This window comes from Seriola lalandi, unplaced genomic scaffold (assembly GCF_002814215.2).
Source record: "Seriola lalandi dorsalis isolate HSWRI2012SDOR001 ecotype SW California unplaced genomic scaffold, Sedor1 jcf7180002054375, whole genome shotgun sequence".
Classification (NCBI taxonomy): Eukaryota; Metazoa; Chordata; class Actinopteri; order Carangiformes; family Carangidae; genus Seriola; species Seriola lalandi.
The window spans coordinates 220660-238888 of record NW_019524928.1 but is presented as its reverse complement, the minus strand read 5'-3'; the positions used below and the strand labels follow the sequence as shown (position 1 = coordinate 238888).

The window sequence follows — 18229 nt, the reverse complement described above, 5'->3', positions numbered from 1 at the left end:
TCCACTACACTGTTTCTATTAATGGATTGCCCTAAAGCCATTCTCAGTGAGGACAAGCCTAAAGTCTATTATACTGTTAATTCCCCTTCAGTTGAGGTGACCACAGACACAAACAGGAGAAACAGACAGTTCCATGTTTGGCAGCAGCAGCGTTGTTGAATATGAATCACAAAGGATGATTTTTTTTTTTTTTTTTAAATCATGTTGTTAAAAGCTTGTCAGTTAATATGTGAGCAATTCAACAAATACATCCCAGAGCCATGAGCGTGGATGACTGAGAGCAGCTGACGTCCGACTGCTCGTGACCTTTATGGAAATATTCACACGCGAGGAAAAATTGTTGCACAGAAGTGACATATTGTTTGAAGTGAAGAGCCGCTCGGTGGCTGAAATAGGTTCTCAGGTCTAAGCTGGGATTAGCGCTGCACCTCCGTACACTGCCAAGGGATTTCTCTTTTAACCTTATGTCATAGGGTGATGTGTGTGTGTGTGTGTGTGTGTGTGTGAGTGTGGGGGGGGTACTGTGGTATCGGGACACTGTGATGAAGGACCTCTGACCTAACGAGGCCTCTCTCTCTCTCTCTCTCTCTCTCTCTCTCTCTCTCTCTCTCTCTCTCACTCTGCCCTAATCATCTTCATTATTGCTCATCAAGTCACTTGCCACCAGTTCATTCAAAAGCACCATTACGTCTGGATATGTCGTTTTATTCGGCCTGTTTCGACAAAAATGTAATGCTGATGTTTATCCAGTAGAACAAAGTACAACTTAGCAAAGTTACATTTGCTCCAATAGTAGAACTTCCTGTTTTTCTATGCAGAGCAGGACATGAGGCCTGTAGTGACATACACTCCCTGGACACTTTATTAGGTTCACCAATATAACAGATCTGCCACTTTACATGTTTTATTATTGAAGCTGTAGTCAGTGGTGACGTTATATGGGACTACCCCCCCCCCCCCCCCCCCCCATAATCAGCTTTTGTACTTGAGCCACTCAGTGTATTTAAACAAGGTAATATCATCTAAGAGATCATTTCATCATCCCTCTGCAGGGAGGAGGAAGTAGACATACATGAAATACAGATTGGCTCCTTCCAGAATGTTGTATCATATTATCATCATCATTATTATTATTATTTTTTTTTTTTATTATTAATATTATTATTGGATTCTAATGAGTGATTATTAACATGTATTTGAATGTTGTTGTTGCTGGTGGAGGTGAAGCTACTTTGATGACCTTATATTGTTGGGGAGTTGATTCTATAAACACGCATTATGTTTTATGAACTTATAATCTTTCTAAATTTAAAGTAAACAGCGTATTTTATTTTGAAATGTAGTGGAGTAGAATAAAATGGAAATGTCTTTGGTTTCTGCAAAAGAGCAGGAACTTGTTTTTTTAATGTGACATTTTATAAATATTTCATGTTTTAAATGTGTTTCTCCATCACTTCAGTATCCCGTGTGTGTGTGTGTGTGTGTGTGTGTGTGTGTGTGTGTGTGTGTGTGTGTGTTGTGAGTCGTGGACACAGTGATGGACAGGACTCCTCCCCTTGTCTGATCTGGGACCTGTCAGCTCAGTCTCCTCTCTCCTCATCCTGCAGAGCCGCAGCTTCTAACCATGGACAGCGCGCATCGATATTTTTGGTGACACTGATCTCGGACGAAGCGAGCGGGGAAAAAAAAATAATTTCACGGGAGAAAAAATCTATTATGTTGTTTGTTTGGAAGATGGAAATATCAGCAAACAATCAGAGAGGACCTGCCGGTTCCGTCGGCTCAGAAAACTCAGTGTGAAAAGGCGTCAGACAGGTGAGTGCATGTCCTCCGCCTTCAGTCACTTTGCAAGTTTCAAACTTTTCTATAATTAGAGTCTGTGGCGCATTTCACCAAGAAAACCTGCGTTTACATCCGTTTCTGTCGCTGCAACAAGTGAACTGTCGAAGATGCTCAAAAGAATTCCCACTAAAGGTGTCAAGGCTTTAATATTTTTTTATTTGAACTCAACTTATAACTTGTGGAGTTATAACAATTACACTTACCGAGCCACCACAAACTGACAGGCCTATTACAATATAAGGTTATAATATATATGTCATGTTTCCAGTGAATAAATCATGCCCTCGCTACAAGGTGCCTTCCTAAGCTTGTTTAATATGTGAACCCTGTGCTTTACCAAGGCAGCTGGACTTGAGCCTCTTCAACAACCTCAGGCAGGTCCAGTTGGCTCGGTACCAGCAGCTAGACATGTGTGACAGGCTTTAATGTGGCCGACGACACATGTGTATCAGGGAAGCGCGTGTCCTGACGAATGCACAACCTTTACCACAAGTCACAAGCTTCTTAAGCGGGTCTTGACCCGCGGCTGCTGCAGGGCAACTAATCTCCAGGAAAAACACAAACAGAAGAAGAGTTAAACTTGGATTTTGATGTGGAAGTGCCGTTTATCACACAGGGAACTCTCCAGAGCATCATGTCTGTGTATTCATTTATTCTAAACACAATCTCACCAGCAGCAAATGATTCAGACTGATTCATTTTGATTGGAAATATCAAACATCAGCCTTTCAAAAAGCATTTTTCTACATTTTAACCATCATGTAAAACAATCCTGTAGAATAAGAAATGTCTTAAATGGCAGATATTTCCACCACAGTGTAAATGAGCTGGTGTGTCTGTTGTTTATCATGATGGAAAGCAAGAAAAAAATGTAGAAAAACACACGTGAATCACATTGATTTCGTGCAGTGTGTGTGTGTGTGTGTGTGTGTGTGTATGTGTGTGTGTGTATCAACATAACGTGGTTCGGTGATGATGATGATGTTGATGATGATGATGATGATAATGATGATGATAATGTAACTCACATTCAGTGTGCAGACTCACCGTGGGCTTTACCTTTCATCACCCCTCAAGCACTCAGCTTCTCAGTGACTCTGTCAGTGTGATTTAATTTAGTGGGGGTTGGTTAACTCCCTGGTATTAGCACTAATCCACATGTGTGCACGTGTTACAACAATTGGTGTTCCCCAGAGATCAGTGAGTCATTATTTACCAGCAAACAAATAAACCTATTATTTCAGCCAAAAAAAAGAATCAGACCTTATTTAACGTGTTACATTTTTAATGTTTTAATTAGGCAGAAATTTTCAGCTGAAATTGATCAAAACATGAAAATAATATTTTTTAAATGCAGTTCTTGGGGACTTTACACATTGTTGATGTGGCTGTTTTCTCCACACTGTACCCAGACCTGAAGAGAGTACCTGCCCTCAGCCACGTACACCTGTACCTGTTCTTTAAGTGGCGACCTAATAGACTTAACCCGCCGTATACACGACCGAACATAGCAGCGACAGTCCACCTGTAAGCCATAGCTTAGTTATTTTAAAAAGCAGCTGATCGTTCACAGAGAGAGGGCACTGATCCTGTTTAGTGTTAAGGACATAATGACCATGTATTTTTAGGTCTCAGACGGACAGTGAAAAGTGTAGTTCAGTAAACACATCAACAACGGCTGTCATGAGGCGCATTCATGGTTGTGATGGGTGACTTGTGGCGTGTATGATCTGAAGTGTGTGTCATGATGCGTCGGTCTTACAGTGTGTTTTTTTTATCTCTGCACCTGTGTGTTGCAGGTCAGCTCAGCCAGACACCACAACATGGCAGAAAACTCCTTTTCAACCAGGCAGCGGTTGTCCACCAACACACACGATGACGAGCTCGCGGTCATTGAAAATGGGGACAGCAGGTCTGACATCACCTCTAAACTCAGTTCACACTCATGATCTGCTCATATTGCAGGCGGGAACTAACTTGACTTCATTCCTACTTTATCAGTGGCTTCTGCATTGTTGTTGCATATTGCCCTTTAACCTTTCTGACACCTGACAACACATCCTGCACGTTTGACAAAGTAGAATTTAATCGCTTGGAAGTTGCTTCATGCAGTTTGCGTAGCATCAGCTTCAGCATGTCACATGACACTTTTTCCAACCTGCTGTCTTCCAGAGCTCACTCTCTTCGTGAAGACAACTCTGAAACAGCGCTATCTTCACAGTCCCACAGGGACTCATTTACAGGTGCTGGGGCAATGGCCAGGTAAACGTCTGTAGTAATATTTTAGAGTAGTAGTTACTAGTGAACAACTGGTAGTTAGAGTAGTTATTCCACTTCCACCACCTCCATTATATTTCAGAATTAAATTTGGTAATTTTTTTCTCCACATTTGGCAGCTTTAGTTTTTAGTTACATTCCAGATTATACACAATGATTAAAGATTAATGTTACATACGCTTTTGACTGAAGCTTCTAGAGTCTTTTAAGTTTGGCGTTTAAGTTGACCCTTGGGACGAGATCGAGCCTTACGTTGGGAACCCGGTGGACTATCAACCTGTATATAAAGTACTTTAAACTGTCTCCACCATGAGCAGCTACAACAGTAAAATTCTGCTTACACATTGATGCAATACTATTAACAATTTAATAATGTAACACATGATAATATACTGCATCTTCTGTACTGGTACATTTAGTGACGTGTAGGGTCTGAATACTTTGTCCATCGCCGTTGTTTACATATTCTGGGAGATGGGATGACATAGTTACTTCCTAGCCTAGTCACCTTGTACCCTCTTACCTCCCGCTGACCCTCTAGGCTTTCTTACTTCTTCTTCATGCTGCGAAACTGGGCGTCTCACAGAATGAAGCCCGAGACACAGAGGCACGACTCTTTCCTGGAGCGCTTCAGAGGCCCCGAGCTCAAAGACATCCACAGTCGAGAGAGCAATGCCCAGTCTGTGGGTCACAACGACACGCTCTGCAAGAGAAAGTAAGTACTGGACACAAAATGGGATAATTAATCAGCAAATACATGTGTAACAATCAATCCCTTCAAAGCTTTGACAAGTAAAACTGGGCAGAATGGAAATGGAAAAAGATCATCGGCATCTTTAGCTTCAGTAATGTAAGATACAGAAGGGTCCAAAGGTCTGAGACCAAGTGGACCCTGTATTTCCATTTGGCCTCCACACAAACATCCCTCACCCACCTGGATCACGAGAAGGAGGATGAGGGTGAAATGAATAAATAACACTTCAACTGCATTCTTTGGAAAATGTGAGTTTTTTCTAGCTAAAAAATCAACCTCACACCTACTGTGATGTTGCTCTGCTAGCTAACCACGAGCTAACGGTCAAGTGCGGTCAACGTAAACGTCCCAGAGATGAGTCATCTGAAAATATTGTCACAGGATGAGAAAAGAGGAAGAAATAAAAAAAATGCTCATTTTTCATCTCTACATTTATCATGTTACAAAATACGGATGAATATTCAACACACGGACACAGGATTGTATTTTTCATCTCATCGCGTCTTCAAGAGCTTTAATGTCTGACACTTTAAGGTTCACTGTGCAAAAACTTGTGTCCTTTATCTCTTCCCAAATTCTTGCCAGTAAGTGGCCGCTAGCTGCTTACAACATGAATAACTGCAACAACACAGACGAGTAAGTGTGTAAACTATATCTCTATATCTCACAGGAAACAGCATAGCTAATAGCATAGAGAAATCCTTGAAACCACATCTTCCAATCCTACATTCCTTTTTGACTTTCCCTCCTGCAGTAGACAGAATAAAACCCTGTCCCTTTGCTTGCTTGAGTGAAGTTATGATGTGGGTTATACTGATTTTAAGTTGTAAACCGAACAAGGCCACGGAAACTTGCCTGTGCTATGATGCCATCTGCTGGACAGATGATGTATGACCTGCACCAGATCTTCCAACAATGTCTTGAACCCAAAAACCGTGGACCCTCCAGTAGATTCCCCTCCGTGTAGTCTGGTAGACGAGTCCTTCGTAGACCGCCGCTGTCCTTTCTCACATAAAAACTAAACTTGTGACCCCATAGCAAAAAAGAGGACAAAAAAGACGAGATTAAAAAAGAGGAGAAAAAGGAAGAGGAGAAAAAAGACGAGAAAAAAGACGAGGAAAAGAAGGACGAGAAGAAGGACGAGAAGAAAGAGACGAGAAGAAAGACGAGAAGAAAGATGATAAGAAAGATGAGAAAAAGAAAGAGGAGCCCCCGTAAGTAGACCAGTAGGTAGTGTAAGTCTCTTGAGACTGAAATAAATTAATTACAGAAAACACGTCTGTTGTTTCATATTTGTGTCAAAATAATTAAGTCTTGTGACATCAATAAATTTTAAGTTGTTTCCCTAGGAAAGAAATCTGGATTATGGATCCAGCTGCAGACCAATACTACAAATGGCTGACCGTCATCGCAGGCCCAGTATTTTATAACCTGATCATGATCGTAACAAGGTATTGTCCATTTAACATGCTTTAAAATGTATTCTTCACTCAGTGGGATGTTCACAAAAGTTGAAAAAGCTTTATCCTCGTCTTCCAGAGCCTGTTTTAATGAACTCCAGAACTCGTATACACACCTCTGGATATTCCTGGACTACGCCTCGGACATCATCTACTACGGTGACACGTTCGTCAGAGCAAGAACAGGTTGGATTCTTAAAAAAATAAGACAGAAATCATATGCACAAATCAGTGTCTGTGCAGTTTGTAAATTTGGCTCCTAATTTTTTTTTTACGTTTGTCCCTCAGGTTACTTGGAGCAAGGCCTGCTGGTGAAAGACTCCAAGAAACTGAGAGATAATTACAGAACAACATCTCAGTTCAAGTACGATGTCATTTCAATGATACCCACCGATCTGCTGTTTCTGAAATTCGGATTCAACAACCCGGAGTTCAGATTCAACCGTCTTTGCAAAATGCCGAGGCTTTTTGAGTTCTTTGAGCGGACTGAAACCAGAACCAGCTTCCCGAACATGTTCCGAATCAGCAATCTCGTACTTTATATCCTCATTATTATCCACTGGAATGCTTGTGTATTCTTTGCCATTTCGAAAACCATTGGTTTTGGAACCGACACTTGGGTGTATCCCAATATCAGCCACCCAGAGCACGGCCGCTTGGCCAGAAAGTACATCTACTCCCTGTACTGGTCCACACTGACCCTCACCACCATCGGAGAGACCCCTCCGCCAGTCAAGGATATTGAATACCTCTTCGTCATTGCCGACTTCCTCACCGGTGTCCTGATCTTTGCTAGTATCGTCGGTAACGTTGGTGCCATGATCTCCAACATGAACGCCTCTCGTGCAGAGTTCCAGGCAAAGATTGACTCTATAAAGCAGTACATGCAGTTTCGAAAGGTCACCAAAGACCTGGAGGCCAGGGTCATCAAGTGGTTCGACTACCTCTGGACGGAGAAAAAGACCTGTGATGAGAAGGAAGTGTTGAAGAACCTCCCCGACAAGCTCAAGGCTGAGATTGCCATCAATGTCCATTTGGATACGCTGAAAAAAGTGCGTATTTTCCAGGATTGTGAAGCCGGTCTCCTGATTGAATTGGTGCTTAAGCTGCAGCCACAGGTGTTCAGCCCTGGAGATTACATCTGTAAGAAGGGGGATATTGGCAGGGAGATGTACATCATCAAGGAAGGGAAGCTAGCGGTGGTGGCAGATGATGGCGTCACTCAGTTTGTGGTGCTCAGTGACGGCGCGTACTTTGGGGAAATTAGTATCTTGGGAATCAAAGGCAGTAAGGCAGGCAACAGGAGAACGGCCAACATTAGAAGTGTAGGTTATTCCGATCTCTTTGCCCTATCCAAAGACGACTTGATGGAAGCGCTCACTGAGTATCCGGACGCCAAGAAAGCGCTGGAGGAGAAGGGGAAAGCCATTCTGATGAAAGACAACCTGATTGACGAGGCGATCGCCAACGCTGGCGCCGACCCCAAAGACCTTGAGGAAAAGATCACCAAACTGCAGGACAACCTGGAAGTAACACAGACCAAGTTTGCCCAGCTGATGGCACAGTTCACCTCCAGCCAGACGAGGTTGAAGCAGAGGATCACCGACATGGAGTCCAAAGTGAAATCCGTACGACCAGAGGACTTGACTGAAGTGATGGCTGACAAAGACAAAAAAGTCCAGTAACGTGAGAGACGCCCGAGGACTTGACTGTAAATGAAGGGATTTTTCATTTAGAACAGTACAGTGACACTTTTTAAAGGCCCATGTTTATATCTATTTATACATCCTGTTTATTATCTTCCTTGTGTCAAATTGTGTACAGTGTATGCAGCAAATATATATGTTTGTGTGCATGCTATCCTCGACAGCTAATTTCATGTTGTCATGAAACTTGAGTATGTTGATCACTCGTGTCTGCGTATAATAAGGAATTTCTTCTTTTATGAATCAAACTCTTATTGCAATACTGCAACGGAAATATCCATTTGATTGACTGTATATGAATGTACAAAATAAACCCAAATGCCAGTTATGTTTATAAGTTATTGTCAACATACACTATCGGTTGTAAGTCTGCAATGTTAAATGTGAATAAACATTAAAACATTAATGTAACATTTATGCCTTACAGTAGGTGTTTATGTTGTCATAATGAAGGAAAAAGGAAACTTTTGCAGCGGTGAGAGAATCAAGACACTTTGTTTCCCCAGCAAGTATTTCCTGTATAACAATAAATATAGACGACTGAATTTTGAAAAGTTAAAAGTTCAGTTAATTAGCTTCATTTGGACTGTGTGGTTGTGGTTTGATCTGGTTTGATTGACAGTGGTGAAAACAAACCACCAACTTGGAAATATTGTACTTTATCGCACAAGTACAAATATCAATAAACAAAAAAACATCTAAAAGCAAAAGTGTTCTAACTTTGGCAGAAAGTTTTATTTTTAAATCAAGACTTTTTTTGTCAAAGTAAGAATGTGATTGACAAATACATTTTCAAGGCCTAAGAACCTGCAATCAATGACTTATTTATTTGTTTTGTCCAACACTGACTTTATTCCAGCGATGGCGAACTCGTTAGTGAGCAGTTGCCTGTTTACACATTCAGCCGATATGAAGCATCGTTAGCGACGAGTACAAGTCCAATATTCTCCTCTCGAGGGAACCATCTGCTTTTTTAGCTGCTACAAGTGCTCCACCATGTTCACCCAGCTAGTCTCTAATCTTGCCGGTCTGCTCTTTGGCAGGAAGTGTTCCAGTGGGTGTTAAAGAATCCAAACAATTAATTTGTGAGGCAGAAAATAACAATGACTTGAAAGCTCTGTAGAGTGGAGGCGAACCGCAGAGTCCAGGGATAATTCTCTGAGGGTTCGTCAATAAGATCGACCCCTTCCACATTACGCATCGTCATGTGATGTATTTCTACTGTAAAAAAATATCGACTTCAACAGCTTTGAGTTATCTGTAATCATGATGTTAATAGAAATTCCTTTAATGTATATTTTAGACAAAGTTTATGGATTTTTTTCACCTTTATTCACCTTGCATAATTGTTGCTTTACAGAAGAGTTTCACATTATCTGCACATTCTTTATGTACCTGAGATATTTGGCCAAATAAAACATTTCATGTGACTCTTTTTCCTCATACAGGCATTGCACATATGGGGACTGCACTTAGTAATGTGCAATCAGCAACACTTTACGGCGAACAAAGAGAAGAAGAAGAAAAAAAAACAAAAAAAAAAACAAAACCTTTTTTCAGGTTGTGAAAATCTGAACCGACCAATCAGTGAACACATTCTGAAAAACCCCTGCAAGCTATCGAAACCACGCCGTCTGCTGGGGTTCACCGTTTCACAACACACAGTATTCATTTAAAATGTAACACAAGAGGCACAAAACACAGAAATACTTTAAAATAACCTTTAGGTTAGAGGTGAGTTCGTCTTCGCACCAACAGGGAAGTTTAAATATAAGCTCGTGAGTGAGGCTATGTGGATTAGTAGTAGGCTTCACCTCATTATAATCACCATGACAATCATGACCGAGAAGCACCATTATGCCCAGTCCACTCAGTGGTGGAAAGATGGCCTGAGGACTGATTACTGCTACTAACTGCAAAAACAAGTCAATCTAAATCAACAAATATAATGCATGTGCTGGCATTCACTAAAATCCTGTGTGTAAGTACACTTTCACAGTTTTCACTAATTCATTTTTTAATGTTTGCTCGGAAACAAAACATGTGAAAATAAAAAATTAACTAATCGAAGTGCCGTGTTAAAACTCTTTGGGGAAATCTAATGTATATGAAGGTGACTCTCAGAGGAAGTGAGGCCTCAGAGTGAAAGGCTGACAGTGGAGTCTGACTGGTAGAGGTTGGTTAGGCACCGGGTTACTGCAGCATTTTGTTTCATGGCGTTTCCCTCTGCGTGTTTATAATACTCCCTTTTTTAAATTTTTTTAAATTTGTTAAAATGTGGTCAGAAAAACGTTCCCTTGTGGATCTGTCACAGCATCCCGAATCCTTTGGCGTAAGTGATGGCCTTGAGGAGTCTCTCTTTCAGTTTTTCTTTGGAGGAGTATTCTGGGAGCAGCAGAGCATTAAAGCAGGTGTGAGAGGTTGGTAACCTGAAAAGAAAGGATGAGAGTAAAAACCCTGCACTAAATGGTAGATGTCTGCTTTTATCCAAAATGCTTTACAGTTTGCTTCTCATTTGTTCTTCTCCTGAGCACCACAAACGTCTTTGTGTGAGAAACCCGTCGTCTCAAAAGTGCGACCTTTGGAATCGATGTGCAAAGATTTTAAACACGTTTCTCTCATGATTGTCAACTTGCATCTCAGAAACAGCCGAACAATCGCACAGTGTAAATCTGACCTGAGATGAGCTTCACAAGAGGGTTCGAGCACATCTTTACGCTTCCGACTGACACAAGGACACGCAAACAAAGAAGTAGAAAACTGTAAAGCTACAGGTGTATTTTCAACTATTGTGGCCGAGAATGTATAAATAAAACCTCAAATTAAAGCTGACCGTCCTCTTCTTTTGTCTTTTTAGAGCCAATGGAATAAATAAATAAATAAATAATAAAGTTTGGTACCTGTCTGTGTCTGAGCCGTTCTTGGCGATGATCATTTTTAATTTCCCGAGCCCGCCAACTGGTGCTCTGTCTGTGCCGGTGGTAAACTGAAGAAACAACCTCTTCTGCTCCTCTCCAAATGAGTGAATTGTTTCCCAGAAATCTCTGTGGGCAGAAAGCAGAAGAGAAACTTTATACAGCACTGATCTTGACCTATCAAATCTGTGTCAATTTGAATTATGACTTAGGACTTACTTGATAACTTGACTATCTTTGCTGTAACCTCCATCGTACTCTGTGGTCTTTTCAAGTGCTTCAAAGTCAAGTTTCTGTGAAATCACAAGAGATCTCTCTGTAAGTCATGAAAACACTGGCTACAATAAAGCAACCAAAATCAAAATTAGTGTTGGCTTCCTCACCCTGCTTCCGCAGATAAGCAGCTCTACTTCCTCTGGTCTAAACAAGTATTTCAGTGGGGACTCATTTGTGACCATTAGGAAACCTTTTTTAAAGGCTCTGAACTGTCGCTCCATGCTCTTGTTCAGTATGTACTCAGCATACAGGTCCACAAACTCCTGTGAATTATAGATGTGAATTACAAAAACACCTTTAAATATACAGAGAAGCATCATCGTTTACTTTACAACAGTGAGTCAGTCTATTTTGTGAGTAAAGAAGATGAAATGACAGTTGTATTACATGATTTTGAGCTGTGAAATCAATTCAATCAAAGGAGGAAAATGCGTCAGTTATTGCTTCTTTGCTTTTTATAAAATGTGGTCAGGAAAACTGTAACTTTGCGTGTTCATGTCTGCTGCGTCGCTGCTACTGCCACCTCTATCTTTCTTCTTAGAGTTAGAGTTTGCAGGCTACTCGAATGTTGGATTTCTTGTCATTATAAATTAATTTGATAGTTAAATCTGATAGTCAATTCTATGTAATGTTGCTGGTATGATGTCAATATGACATATTTTTACTGGGAACTGCACGTCACGTGTGAAAAATAGGCGAGACGCCGAATCTCTAGATCATGCAACGCATCACACATGCAGTGTGTCCGCTCTAACCTGTTAACATGGGGGCTGAAATGCAAAGAGAGACGATCTGCAGCCGCCAAACACACGCAGAGCATCCAGTGTGTTCCTGACCTTACACTAAATTTTAGCTTTTAAATCATTATCTTGTAATTGTGCAGCCACTGTCAACAAAAAGTCCATAGACTCGCTTTAAACACCAACAGATTTCACCTGTCTGTTCTCCTTGGTAACAGGGATCTGGTCTCCCTGTTCCTTCAGGTCATATAATATTGGGTTCCCGAACAGGTCTGTGTGTGAGATCTGGAAGGTGAGCGTCATGTCTTCCTCCACGTTGCCAGTATATTCAAGCAATCTCTTCAGACTTTGGTAGAGAGCCTGCAATGGGAGAAAGAAGTGCCACAGTGAAAACACAGCAACAGAATATCTGGAGTTATGATTGTGATTTTCTTCCAGCAACTCGAAAAACTGCGGCATGGTTATCATTATTTTACCAGTAAAATCTAGAACATGCACAACATTTTGGAAATACAGGACTGATGTATAGTCTTTCACTGTATATTAACTTCGGAGAAAGTTACTATACTGGATGTGAGTCTGACAGGTCCAAGTAGGTCCCTCTCTTGCCCAACAGTTTCCTGTAGACAACCATGGGGAAATGGACGTCCAGGATGCAGTTGTTGTAGATGGCGAGCCCCAGGACGATTCCAATGAGGGTGTACTGAGCTTCGGTCTCAAGTGAGGACGAATTAAACCAGAAAAGCTTTGTGTCGTCGTCGTACGTGAACATTCCTGTTCAGAAAATCAAAGTGTAAGAGGAAAAATGAAACAGTTAGAAATACACTTATTCAGTTTGTGAGAAGATTGATGCGACTCTCAGATCTGTGCCCTAAAAATCAATTAAGAAAGACATTTCGAATAAAGACTGGAAATGGGGAAACAGGCTGGCACTGACCGACAGTAACACAATCCACCTACCAGCATGTCTGAAGCTCAATAATTAACATGTTATATCTTGTTTCTTCCCATGCAACCTCTCGGCCAAGAAACAGTGCAACAAACATCCCCTCGTAAAACCACGAATTGTCGTTCTTTGGTTTTTGTACAGATGTAACGATGGAGATATCGTGTGTTAACCAGCGATCACACTATCACACTATTAATCACACTATTAATGTGTGCGTTAATAGTGTGATTACAGGTGATGGCAGGTGGATTTTGTTACCCTCGGGCAGAGCCAGGCTAGCTGTTTCCGCCAGTTCCGGTCCTTGTGCTAAGCTAAGCTAACTGTCTCCAGTTCTGTAGCTTCATAGCTAACAGACCGAGAGGTATAAACCCTCTCAAAGCTAGGTTTCCTGAATGTTAAACTATTACTTAAATATGATATAAAACAGGGATACAAGCAAATGTAAACACTAGAATTGTCTCACCTATGTCGAGATTGAAAATTTCCTCCAGGACCAACTGAAAAAACTCCTTTGAAACTCCTCCTTCGTCTACGCCTTGCTCCCCCTCAAACTCAACAAACAGCTGCTTCTTCAGGTCGGATGGATTCTCCATGGAGATCATCTCCAGCTGCAACAGAGGGGATTAAATGAACGGAAAAACACAGAGGGACTAAGTCACTTCGACTCAATGCGACGATAAGGTAACGTAGCGTGTTGCGACTCACCCTGACGAGGGCGTCATCAATGATGTGATCTCTCCGAACTTTGAGCTTGAGATAGGGGTTGGGCTGCTGGCCCTGAACCATGCTGTAAAGGGCGGTGAGGCGACGCTCGCTGTACATCCTGATCCTGTTGTCATAGTAAAGTCCTTGGTTCTTGGTGATGACGTTGAGGATGAAGGGGCAGCTCTGAAAAGAAAACTTAGTCTCGGCATTGACCTTGAAGAAGGTGAAATCTTTGTCCATCTCCACTACGTCGTTCACTGACTCGTTAATAAAATCCTCAAAGGGGATGAGGGGTTTTATGCAGTCTACAGGCCGAATTCCCAGTTCTTTCTCCAAAGGATCGACCCGAGGTCCCTTCTTATAGAGCCGCTCCTCACCTAGCAGCTCATGCAGGGTGAGCTCATCGGACTCGGAGTCATCCTCATCCTCCTCATTGTGCTCGACATCCACTTCACCGCCAAGGATACTTGCATAGAAGACGACCTTTAAACACTGGGTTGCAGCCACCACAGTCTCGTCGTCATTCACCAGATTTTCACCGTCATAGTCGTTGCTGATGACTGTGAAAGTGATGAGCTGTTGGAAGGTCTCCATTATACGGCGGATGTGTCGGAGACCGTACGATGACCAGAGCTTTGACAGTCTTGCGAGTGCAGTCACGGGCAGTTTGCTCATTGCCTTGCAGAACTGTGGCATCGCCACTTCAAGGTACTCTGGACTGTGAAGGTTACTGTTCTCCATCATGATGATGAAAATGTTCAGGTAATCGGGGTTTGTCTCGTACACATCGAGGTAGTCCAGGTCAAGTTCCATATTTGGGGTGAGGTAAACGAGTGCGTTCACAAGAGCTGCCTCCACCTGCTCGATGGATAGAAGTTTGTCGTAGACTCTCCTCACGGCGTTGATGTCCACAGTAACCTCACAGGGGTCTAACATTTCAGTGGGAGACTCATCCGGTAACGAAGCTGCAGAGGAGGCACCCATCTTCTCCGAGGGTTGCTCACTCTGCTTATCATCTGATGGTGTGAAAGAGTCCAGGTTTTTTGTACGGTTTGGTTCATCCTTCCTAAAACTCTTCACCAGGGCTTCTGAATTGGAGAAAACCTTGCCGATGATGCGGATGAGAGCGGAGTAGTCCCCTTCCTCCTCGCAGGAACTCAGGATCATACACACAGTGTTCTCTGTGAGGTAATGAACATCTGCAACAAAACAGCGCATTGAAAAGTGAATAAAGAGAAAGAGAGAGAGCTAAATCAAAGTCAGAGTCCATAAGAATCAGTCAGTCTGCAGTACCTGAGATGTCCTCCTTGTTGGGACTAAGGTCCATATCACTCATCTTATTGTCCAGTTGCGTGTTTTCCTCAGCACTGGAGTCTGGATAGGATTCTCTCTTGGAGGGGTGAGGACAGAGTTTGGCATTAATCTTAAACAGCTCAAGCGCTTTGGCAGCTGCTGAATTGTTATCCAAAGGTCGAAAATCACAACACGATGCGCAAAACTCATTCGTGCAGTTGCCATTTCCACAGCCTTCAGTTAACTGCTGAAAGTAGCGCTCAATTAGATGCTTTGCAGTCGCTCTGTTCCTGTGTAAGACATTCAAACAGGAAGTCAGATTGATGATTTGGTGTCATCATTGTTTAGCAAAAAGCATGAACAGATATTTGCTTTGCAGGTAATAATAAATATGTCTAATACGTTTTGCAACCCTACGGAGCTGAATACTGAACAAGCACATATTTATATTTTATTTCAAAAGGCTAAGACATAATGACACATGGACAGGAACTACAGATAAAGAACATCAAAGGGTGCCACCCCTAAATGAAATATTAGTTTAACTAATTGCATGTAAATTAGTTTAGCTACTAGAATAACTACTTGAGTGCAAGTCCTAACAGAGTGTCTTACATTCGGCTGGATTCAGGTGTCCTCCTGCAGGCCCAAAGGACGGTCCTCTGAAAGTTTAACAGTGATGTTTACTATAATAAAAGAATAAATTAGTCAACTGATCTTTAGGTTCTCCGCAAACAAGAGTAATTTTCAGAGTGACACTACTGATGAACTACTGTATTGATCACAAAAAAATTCTGTTATATAATATTATTTGTAATATTGTTTAATTGTTTTTAAGAGCGCTGGACTAGATTGGTATCAAGTCTGACACTTTACAGTTGAAAAAGTAAGTGTGGACAAATTTCTCTTACTAATTGACACATACTGGTAACAATTACACTAACCGGTAAAATCAGCTGGGCTCCAGTGTGTGATTTTAATAAGCTCTACCCTCCTCCATTGGAGAGGGAAACTATTTGACAGATTTAAATACAACCACATAATCTATTATCCCAAGAAATGAAGTTAAAAACATCTGTCTGCAAACACTAACAACCAAATGACCAATTTACTAACAAAACTGTGACCAGTATTATGTTGTAAATTTACAAATATACAGTAAAGAACTGCAAATTTATATCTAGTAATAAACTGTAATTCTAAAATATAGCAGGAAACTAAAAAAAAAAACAATAAACAATAAACACATTAAAAAAAAACACAACGTAAAGGACGAAAAAAGAGCTGTTACTTATCAGTGTAATAACCCTGGTTAAAATCACATTTATTAGCCACATTTCACCATCAACATGTTATTGCAGAAACCCGTCAGCTGACCACGAGCTGTCAAACTGAGCTGGTTTTTTTTAATGGTTTGAGCTGCTCACGTCGCTTCGACACTTTCACCGCCTCTTGCTAGTTTATCATCAAACACGGTAACGAAGTGAACAAGGTGTGAGACAACGTTTAAAATCAGTGTCACGGCTCCAACAGCCTCGTGTACCGACCTGTGATGTGAAGGATAGTCCCCGTCTCTGTCAGTGACTGTGCAAAAAATTAAAAAAATAAAAACAAATCTCTTCCGTTAGTGAGACAGCGGCTGTTTGAGAAATAATTCAGTCCACCGAGCCTCCGTAGCTCCGTCTCAAACTGCTTCAGTTTGTCGTCGACACGTAAATAAAGCTCCTGTGAGGCAACGTTAGGGAGTCATGCGACTTTGGTTTGTTGCGAGTCAGAGCGAGATTTGCTCCTCTACCATCTTGTAAACAAGAGCGCCATGTATCCCGGCATGCAGCGCGAGAATGTCAAACATCACGCCGCCCCTCCGCGACCCACAGAAATAAAGAAACGCAACCTTTCTTTTTCATTTTACTGGGGAAATTTCATATTCATAAGGCGAAATTTCTTCTCAATTCAGTCATTTAAATAGTTTATAATTGATACTGAACGTTATTTAAATTGATAACAAACAAGAAATCCATGTCAGCAGTTGATATATATTCTAAAATGTCTGAATTAGTCTGTTACTCAAATTTTATATTTGTCCTTTGTTAATTTATGTATTTTTCTTTTTTTAATTGAGTTTTTTTCACGTTTATTTTATTTAAGAACTGATTTGTGTGATTGTTTGTGAAAATTTCCAATTTAAATTAAAAAAAAATTAAAAATTAAACTTCAAACTTCCAAATTAAAAAAAAAAAAAAGAAATACAGAAACGCGCCAGTGATAAACACTATTCCTCTGTGGAAACAATACGTTTCATTTACCCAATAAGAAGTACAGTTGTTTCTTGTTGTTTCCCTTTCTTTCTTTTTTTTTTGATTTTGAAGTGGTTTGTATATATTTTTTAAGTCTTCCTTGAAACAACTTTCCTCCCTCCCTCCCAATCTCTCACCCATGAACTGAGCCATCAGAATTTATGAATAATAATGATAAATAATTTACTTGAACATACCAATGCGTTTTGTATGCATACCTACATACAGTTACTATATCAAAGAAAAAAAGGTCTCGCTTAGCATAGGCAGGGGGGGTTATGGGGCTCCTGCCCCCGGAAGTTTATTATAACATTATTTATATTTATAACTTCAACTTGATGTCATTTCCTGTCACTCTCTCTCACTGGACCGGCAAATCAACGGAGCTCTATTACAACTGTACAAGGGAAACAGCCATTTAAATTATTATTTATGTTTGGCGAACCGGGGAGCCATGAGGGAAATTGAGTAAGAGCGCGGGGACGGGACAGGACAACCTGTGGAGAAGTGTTCATGAGTCTCAAGTAAGTTTATATATTTATATATTTACGTTATAATGTCTGTACAGATGAACGTGGAACCTTCAGGTGAAATTGCTCCCAAAGATAAACCAGACTTGTGGAGATCTCTTGTCATGAACAAAGTATATGATGACTTTACTGACTTACCAAAACTTTAGTTTGCTTAGTTAAAAAAAAAAAAACTTTTAATGACTTCTAGACCTGCAATGCTGTGAGCTTCAACCTGACAGAACAGGGTTTTTTTTTTACCAGCATCTTATTCTTTATATTTTTATATAAGATCTGAAACTGTCACATTACTCTGTATCTATAAATGACCATTTATTTTTCCCTCTCCAGAGATCAGTCTCTCACAATACATACAGTATCATTAGTTACATTTTTATTTTCTATTTACATCCACTTTGTTATATAAATATAATACATAATTTTCAGAAAAGCTGTCAAGTCGATGCATACAAGAGCTCAATCACAATACAGTGAGGTTAAACAGA

At 40.9% G+C, this 18229-nt stretch overlaps 2 protein-coding genes across 5 annotated transcripts; one reads left to right on the top strand and one right to left on the bottom strand.

The window, feature by feature from the left end:
* The first annotated feature begins 1617 nt into the window (after window positions 1-1617).
* LOC111656935 (cyclic nucleotide-gated channel cone photoreceptor subunit alpha-like) lies at window positions 1618-8450 on the top strand. The gene is given in 10 exon segments (XM_023408856.2): window positions 1618-1815; window positions 3642-3754; window positions 4015-4104; window positions 4661-4834; window positions 5459-5509; window positions 5912-6023; window positions 6026-6087; window positions 6223-6324; window positions 6413-6519; window positions 6622-8450. Coding segments are annotated over 9 exon segments (2184 nt in total). The 5' UTR covers window positions 1618-1815; window positions 3642-3665; the 3' UTR covers window positions 8019-8450.
* Window positions 8451-8843: 393 nt separating this feature from the next.
* On the bottom strand, window positions 8844-16747 carry LOC111656944 (ubiquitin-protein ligase E3A-like). Of its 4 annotated transcripts, none has more exons than XM_023408865.2 (11): window positions 16465-16747; window positions 15533-15603; window positions 14918-15207; window positions 13625-14823; window positions 13383-13527; window positions 12539-12744; window positions 12166-12330; window positions 11338-11493; window positions 11174-11247; window positions 10940-11083; window positions 8844-10468 (listed from the first exon to the last, which is right to left on the bottom strand). In XM_023408865.2, coding segments are annotated over exons 2-11 (2502 nt in total). In that variant the 5' UTR covers window positions 15535-15603; window positions 16465-16747; the 3' UTR covers window positions 8844-10347. The 4 variants fall into 4 exon arrangements, with proteins under 4 accessions (XP_023264633.1, XP_023264635.1, XP_023264634.1 ...); XM_023408867.2 differs by having other exon boundaries at window positions 14918-15014; XM_023408866.2 differs by having other exon boundaries at window positions 15533-15579.
* Window positions 16748-18229: the final 1482 nt, after the last annotated feature.